Source organism: Ctenopharyngodon idella, chromosome 5 (assembly GCF_019924925.1).
Source record: "Ctenopharyngodon idella isolate HZGC_01 chromosome 5, HZGC01, whole genome shotgun sequence".
NCBI classification, from domain to species: domain Eukaryota; kingdom Metazoa; phylum Chordata; class Actinopteri; order Cypriniformes; family Xenocyprididae; genus Ctenopharyngodon; species Ctenopharyngodon idella.
Genome location: NC_067224.1, coordinates 45,144,592 through 45,152,759, shown reverse-complemented (window position 1 = coordinate 45,152,759; position 8,168 = coordinate 45,144,592). Strand labels below are relative to the sequence as shown.

The following is an 8,168-nucleotide window of genomic DNA, read 5'->3' as shown; positions in this document are numbered from 1 at the left end:
TTGCCTATTTTAACAATTACTACTTTTCTGGACCTTGAATGATTAATTATAATTAATTATTTAATTATAATTATGTTGCTTTCTATGGGAGATAAAAAAAAATAAAAAATAAAAAAAAAACCTTTCGGATTTCATCAAAAATACCTTAATTTGTGTTCCTTTTCTTACAGGTTTGGAATGACATGGGGGTGAGTAATTGATAGAAATTTCTTTTTTTTTAGGTGAACTAACCCTTTAAGTCAACTACCCTTTTTTAACCTAAGAAAATAAGGCTAAATTAATGCATACAAAGGTAAAAAGAGGACATTTTAAAATACCTATGCATTCAAGCTCCAAGCTTGAGTCTTGCATATCAAGCAAAGGCCACTGATTTATTTGCATAGTTGTAATGTTTGGATTTACATGCAATTCTATCATCAAGAACATCTCGTACACATACACACAAACACAATCACAACCAAAAATTTAAAATGCTCAGGAGTGCACACACATGCTTACCCACATATATGTGCATAAAACTATTGGAATAAAAAGACCCAGGGCTCTAAGACGTTTTGCCTGGGCGATCTCCCTATTAAAGAAGGCACTTTAAAATCAAAAAGACAATTCTACGGAATAAATACAGTTAAGAGAGGAGCAGCAAATAGAAGAACAAATGTTCACTGTGTCCATCCTAAACATGTACTGAACAGACAAGTACTGCAATACTTTTACAATGAACTGGAATAAAGAAGAAAGTTGAGACTATCAGACAACGGCAACCAGTGGCAATCCTCCCAACCTTTGTAAGTATTGTTTCTTGCACAGATTTAGATTTATATACATATAATGGTTTGTGCTGGAATGAGTGTAGGAATGAATGGACTTCATTAGTGCTGCTCTTCTCTCAGTCGGAGTCTTCATCATCAAGATACTCCTCGGCATTACTGTGGGTGCGCAGAATCACTGTAAATTCAGCAGACAGACAGTTAGTTATGTGAATATCTCACAGGAAGTGACATCTGAAGGAGGTAACTGAAAGGAGACGCCTTTTGACTCACCTCCTCCCAGTTTCCTCTTTAGCAGAGAGGCACTTTGTGCGTTGGTGGCCATATCCAGAGCTGTCTTCTTCTCATTGTTGAGGATGTCTGTCCTGGCATCTACAATATAAACACACATCCGCAATATAAACAATGAGAAAAGATGCAAATACAGATATCACAAATTGGTACTTGATTTATTACAAACACGTGTAAGACATCGCGCATAACACGACTTTACATAAGAATCGTTTTACGAACCTTTTTACATGCAAATATGTTCTGCTCATGTTTCATGAGGCCCATTTTGTGTAAAATGATTTCACTATTCTCACATAATCCATGTGAAGTTAATTTTAATACAGCTGGATTTCTGTTGAATGTAAACATTTGCTTTTATTTGACTTTTGATAAAGTCAAGCTTCAAGTTTTGTTTTGGCATGATAAAGATTGCCATTGGTCGCTTCCAGTTATAATTAAGAATAATCCAGTTACAATATTAACTTTTCTTTGATATTTGCTTTGAAATTCTTTATGAATAACTCCATGCATTACTAAAATATTAACGGTTTAAAGGAATAGTTCACCCAAAAATGAAAATGATCCCATAATTTACTCAGCCTCAAGCCAACCTAGGTGTATATGACTTTCTTCTTTCAGCCAAACACAATCAGAGTTATATTAAATAATATTCTGTCTCTTCCAAGCTTCAAAGCACATCCATCCATCATAAAAGTAATCCATACGACTCCAGCAGGTTAATAAAATTCCTTCTGAAGCGAAGCGATGTGGTTTTTTTTAAGAAAAATATCCATATTTAAAACTTTATAAACTATAATCGCTGGCTTCCGGTAATGGCCATACGCGCATTCACTAGCGAGTCGCGTGGTTTTCGTGAGAGGCGTCGATTCTCACCTAAGCTTCCTACGCCATACATCAGGTCAAAGGTCACCCTTCCACCGGAACTTGACTCTCTCGTAAATGTGCGTACGGCTGTTGCCGGAAGCCAGTGATTATAGTTTATAAAGTTTTGTGAAAAGAAGAAAGTCGGCTGAAAGAAGAAAGTCATATACACCTAGGATGGCTTGATGCTGACTAAATCATGGGATCATTTTTCATTTCTGGTGAAAATATCCCTTTAGAATTAAATGTAAGACCTAAAAAACCTTTACGTTTACTAATACACTACTAATAAATGTAAAGCCAAATTCTTTTAAGAACAAATATTGGATCTTTTAAGATGAAAGTTAATTAGTAAGTCAATATTTTTACCCCACCCTTGTATCACAGAATGTGTGTAAGAAAATGAACGTGGTTATGAGGAAAAACGTACTGACTTACTTTTATTGAGCAACATCTCAACTATATCTGAATAACCCTTCCAGGCAGCTGCGTGTAGAGCCGTGTCTCCCAGCTTATTCTGTTGTGGAAATGAACGTCATTTGATACATTGAGTCAAATATAAAGAACCGTTTCCTGAAAAATCCATAATTTTGCATACACACCATTGTAAGCTGATCTCAATGTTTATAAAATGCATTTGATCTCCAGAACAGTGATTTATCAAAAACATTTTAACCAACATTAGACTTACCTGCTGATTGAGCTCACAGTTTGGCTGACTCAGCAGAATCTCCACCACATCTAAGAACAAATGATTTATTAATTTTACTCATTTGTTTGCATAAAATTTATTTATGGTGCTTTTTTCTGTGCCATATAATAGATATTAGCATCTGTAAACAGTCCAAGTATATGTTTTTACCAGTGTGTGCATCTTTTACCTTTATGCCCTCCGTGACAGGCCCAGTAGAGAGCGGTGTTCCCTGCTTTGTCCAGTCCGTTGATGCCAACCTTATTATCCAAACACTCTCTGAGCCAGCTCAGATTACCTGCATTCACACACAAAAAATTTGATTGTTTCACCACATTAACAAACAAACAAAATGCTAAATGGGTCTGTATTTGAGTACCTCGCTTGGCCGCTTCATGCATGGGGTTGTCTATGGACTCTGCTTGTTCAGCCACTGGAAAAAGACAAATCACATAAACTTAAGAATGATACTCTGGAAAATGCTTGTATACTAGGGATGCACGAGATATCGGCCACCATATCGGTATCGGCTGATATATGTTCATTTTTAATGTTATCGTTATCGGCCCGATAAGAAAGTTTGGCTGATATATTAAAGCTGATAAATAATGGCTTATTTCCTTCAGACACTTCAGATGCGCACTGTTTACCATGATGGTTTTGAATTGCTTGAAATATGATTGGAATATCTTCAAAAAGTTCAACATGTGCAGTGCAAGTCTGTCATATAAGCTACATAAAATTGTAATGAGAACATTATAATTGTATTCTTAGTATGGGGCTTTTAATGGTGAGACTTTTGTTTTTGTTATCAGGCTTTCAAATATAAAGAATTATTGGTATAGGCCAAAGTTTTCATATCGGTGCATCCCTAATGTATACCAATGGCAATGCTATTTTCACCCATTTTATTTTCTGCCAAGCAAAAGTCTGTTCACTTATAAACAATAATAGCACATGAAAAGATATGCAGAAAAGTTTACTTACACTTAAGGCTGGGATTCGTTCCAATCCCTAACCCCAAGTATATGCGCAATAGTAATAGTTACATCTCTAATAAAACTTTCCCGACATCATAAAAGTCTTTAAACGTTACATATTATATACACATTTCGTTAACGTTTTACAAAAGCCAAAAAGTCACTGAAGGTGTACTAGCAAAGGTTTAATTGTTTGTAGGTTCTGGTTTGCCACTTGCTTTCCTTACCGTAATTACTGGGAATAAGACCAGTCCTTCCCCTGCATGTCCCTTTCCACCAGTTACTGTCACTCTGAAAACAAACCCAGCAATCACTAGAAAATCATGGAAGTCGTGAATATCAACAATCACAGGAGGAAGTATCAGTACTTCCAAGCAGTACCAAGAGAGATCATAAACGTACAGTATCTGAGATGTACAGAATGTCTCCTTCCTCAAAGTATAGTTCATCTGGCTGAAAAAGAGGAAAATATACACGATGAGCTCACTCCTGTCAAGCTAAAACAATCAATATATCTAAACAAAAGGGAACTATTAAGGATGAAAGAATGAAACTCACCGTCCTTGGGTCAAAGGTGAATAAAGCCCTGTACACCTTGACCTGACCTGTTTAAAACATACATACATATGGATGTTACTTACATGTTTCAAATGATAATTTACAGGAAATCAGAAGCATTTTATACACATTTTTAGGTCCAGTGTTGCCTGTTTAGAGGCAAAACAGTCTTTACCTGTTAAACCCTTATCTTCACCTATCAGCCCATCTATATGCAAAACACCATCACATCTACAGCCGGGTAGTATCAGAACTAAACGTAGCAAACCACATGACAAATGTGTGTAAGCCTCAAGGCCAGAGGAACCCAAGGCCTGAGGTCAAAATATATAAATAAACAAACCATTATGAGCACAACAAAGGGTATTTCCTGGCTGTAAAGGTATTTCCATGTGGCCTGTAACAACCAAATAAGCCGTGCTAAGTGGGATCCAACTGGCTCCTCCCAAACTTCCTACACATATCAGACTCTGAAATAGAAACACTCTGGTCTTGGCCACTTCTAAACATTATATGTAAAATATTCCAAACTTTCCATCCTACGCACATGGTAAAATTTGCATGGTGGACATCGCAGACCCACATTCTGAGTAAACTGTAGTAATAGGACATCCTAGTGTACGACTGGAGACCAATAAGCTTTCAAATATTCAGTTTTCAACTTAATTGGTTGTTCAGCCATCAAAAATAAATTTGCGACTACTTGGACCATTCAAATGATTTTGCATACAATAACTGCATTATTATAATAAAAAATAATATAGTCATAATGAACCTTATGCTTTAGTTTTGTAATCTAAAGATTTAGTTGTGTAAAGAAAATCTGTGTGGTATCATTTGTGAACAAATAATATTGGTTGACCTGTTCCTCCAGCTCATATCTTTGACAGTATGCACAACATTAGCTTAAATCACCAGTCCAAATGTAATGTGTTTTTTTGCACATTAAGCACAGTGAAGCTGCTCTTTCATTTAGGGAAGTAACTGGTCACTCGAAAGACAATGGTAGTGACTCAAAACCGTTGAGATTTCTAACTAAACAGCATTTTGGGCATCAAGGGCGCGAACAGCAATTTTGGTTCAGCCGACTGAAATGCGGTTCCCAAAAATGGGTTGTGCGTCTACGTTGACCAATCGCGCTGTATAGATAGGCTTCTCACTAGGTTCTGAAACACAGCCAGTGGCTTGCTTGAGTGATTTTTCTCTTTCCAAACCCAATCCTGCCGTCTATGGCAAGGCGTTTCAATCGTTTTATTTTATCTGTTAAACACTGAAGCCAAGATGTGATAGTTTTACGCATGTTAATCGAGAACAATCGTTTGAAAAGCTCCAAAAGCGCAAAGAAAGTTGCGCTGCGCTGGAGAAACGCCAAACTCCACCCGCAGTAGAAAGTTTACTAAAACACGGAATTGCATGCTCTTATATACATTTCATTGCATGACATCGAATATCCGCGTGTTTGTATAGCTATTAGGCAACGAAAAAATGCAAAAATATGTGAATGTATAATGAAACTTTAGTAGGTTTGCCGAGGCTTTTCCTCCACGCGCACCTCTTACCTGGTTTAGCTGGTTTGGGGGGAGGCTTTGACATTTCTGAACTTTCCAAGACTTTTAAAGAAATCTTCCGAGTTATTTAAGATGTCAATAGTACGTAAAAGCGATATAAAACTGCAAATGAAACAGGGGAACGCTGCTTTCTTCCTTTAGGCGCTGTCAATGAGGAAGCGTGAAGGAGCCCAATGCGGAAAAGTTGCACAGCGCATGCGCACTGTCAATAGTCGTCTGAAATTCCGTAGGCTACTGCCCTTACGAAAAGTGTACTATGATAACCATAGTTTCTAACGAAATGCCATATTACTATAGTTTTATTTAGATTCAGGGGTGAAAAGCATATTAAAATGTCTCAAACTTCGATATAAATTTATTTCCTACAAATTAAATTAAAATTTGGAGGAAATTTGGAGGTGATATTCCAACAGTTTATTAGACCTATTATAATATTTATCATTTTAATAATGATTTCTGTTGTCCACTAAAAATACTGAAAAAACTGCAAACATCAGGAAATAAATTGATTCATGTTCTGCTGTCGCAAAATGGGAAAACTGTCACTATCAACATGTCTATTCTGGTGGCTTTAATTGTGTAATTTCTATAGAAATGACTGAATGGGGCTTTGATGATGAAGTTATATACGGGAATTCACCTAAAGTATTCACCTAGTAACACTTTATAAACTTTCATTAATAACATTAACAAACACCATTCACTTACACAATGAAAATTAACATTAGTATATAGCAGTGGCGTGCGGTCCATAAGTTGCGAATGCTCTGCATACCCAATTCGTGGACTCGGCAATTAGTAGCCTAATAACGCTATAAATTACTATTAAATCCCTTGTTTGAGGTGTACCATAAAGACTACACGATAAAATGTTGGTAATATGTCTGTAACTGTCTGTAATTTATTTATTTGACAAACGACGGTAATTTTCTTTAAATCTGCCATTTAAGGAGACTTCCGGGTAAGTTCTACAGCAGCTTTTGCGCCTTCGTGCTTTTGTTATGGAACGTCATCATTGTCCCGCGTTCTCATTGGTTTGCTGGCCTATGGCAGATTTCATAGGCAGGATAAGCTGTGAGCGGATCGCTCGCCCAAGAGGAAAAATGAGATCGCGATCACTGAAAATCACATTGTATTTGATACAAAACTAACTAGACCAAATCAAATGGGGAAAAAATCATAACTAAATCTATTTTTATTTTCTCCATAGGGAAATTGTTTTTTTTTTTTACAAAAACTTATAAATCGGACAGTCCTACTGTAACTATCAGAGGATGTTAATCGATAGTCCGTGCGTTTAAAGCCATCAGTTTGCATCATTTCAACTTATTATTTTTTTTTAAGAATACTGATATTTTTATTTATTATATAAATAAGCAACTGAGTAAACTAACACTTTCACTTATATTTAGTGATGGGCAGATCGAGGCTTCGTGAAACACTGAAGCAGTTGAAGCAAATGTGCCATAATGTGTCGAGGCTTCGAAACAATCTGACACCCGTCTCCACGGTGCCCCCTAGTGGTCAGAACAGTGCAAACGCAACAAAACTCAGGCCAAACATGCATAAAAACACCTTTTACAAATGTATTGCAAAAGTTTTATTGAAAGTAAAATCTATCAAATGCAATTAACTAATCATCTAATACGATTAAATGTACAGTGTCTGTATAATATGTGTTCTTTTATCAATTTTCAAGGTTTGTTTCTCTGTTCCATGGCTCAAGCTAAACAGGCAAATAAGAGATTAATAACTACCATTATTCATTTTAATTATTCTAATGTCTGATTAAAACATCTACAAATGTATAAAACTGATCAGAGATCAGGTAAAACCATAGGGTAAAGCCCATAGACACATGTTCAATAGTTCTCAGTGAATCTGCATGATTCATGGGTTCACTTTATCATTGCCCTCCACCGGTGAACCATTGAAATTTTGAACTGTTTTGAAACGTTTCGAAACAGTGATGACGTAATGAAGCCTCGTTTACTAAAATCACGTGACTTTGGCAGTTTGATACACGCTCCGAATCACTGATTCGAAACAAAAGATTCATAAAGCTTCGGAGCTTCATGAAGCAGTGTTTCGAAATCGGCCAATACTACTTATATTTATTATAATTACATTTTACTTTTTATTTATAATAGGCTGCTAATACTAATTGTATTATACTTATTCTTAATTATTCATTAAAAAGTACTTTTGGTTGGCATACATTTTAAATTGACGCCATGGTGTTTCTTATTTGTCATGTCTGATTAAAAAGTGAAGTATGTCGTTTCTGTGACACTAGCGGCCTTACAAAAATACAGCATTTATCGCCTCCGTTGACTCGAACATCACAAAAGCTCTTTGCTTGTGAAGGCACGTCTCAAAAGGTAAATGTAGGCCATTCTCAATGAAAGGTCCAACATATTAGAAATACTTTTCGCCGTGTTGCTATGTT

The 8,168-nt window shown here is 36.2% G+C and overlaps 1 protein-coding gene across 1 annotated transcript; it reads right to left on the bottom strand.

Annotated features, from left to right (window-relative positions):
* Positions 1 to 352: 352 nt before the first annotated feature.
* LOC127513290 (osteoclast-stimulating factor 1) lies at positions 353 to 5,951 on the bottom strand. Its single transcript, XM_051894968.1, has 10 exons — positions 5,711 to 5,951; positions 4,152 to 4,198; positions 3,996 to 4,046; positions 3,821 to 3,884; positions 2,993 to 3,046; positions 2,804 to 2,911; positions 2,614 to 2,663; positions 2,361 to 2,439; positions 1,041 to 1,139; positions 353 to 945 (listed from the first exon to the last, which is right to left on the bottom strand). Exons 1-10 carry the CDS (start codon positions 5,742 to 5,744, stop codon positions 887 to 889), a joined length of 645 nt encoding a protein of 214 aa, XP_051750928.1. The 5' UTR covers positions 5,745 to 5,951; the 3' UTR covers positions 353 to 886.
* Between the last annotated feature and the right edge of the window lie 2,217 nt (positions 5,952 to 8,168).

Excerpts from the sequence above, each read along its gene's own strand:
- LOC127513290 (XM_051894968.1), bottom strand. The coding sequence starts at position 5,744 with ATGTCAAAGCCTCCCCCCAAACCAGCTAAACCAG. Across the intron at positions 4,047-4,151 it reads TCACCTTTGACCCAAGGACG|CCAGATGAACTATACTTTGA; the intron begins GTGAGTTTCATT and ends CCTCTTTTTCAG. Across the intron at positions 2,440-2,613 it reads ACTGTGAGCTCAATCAGCAG|AATAAGCTGGGAGACACGGC; the intron begins GTAAGTCTAATG and ends TTTCCACAACAG.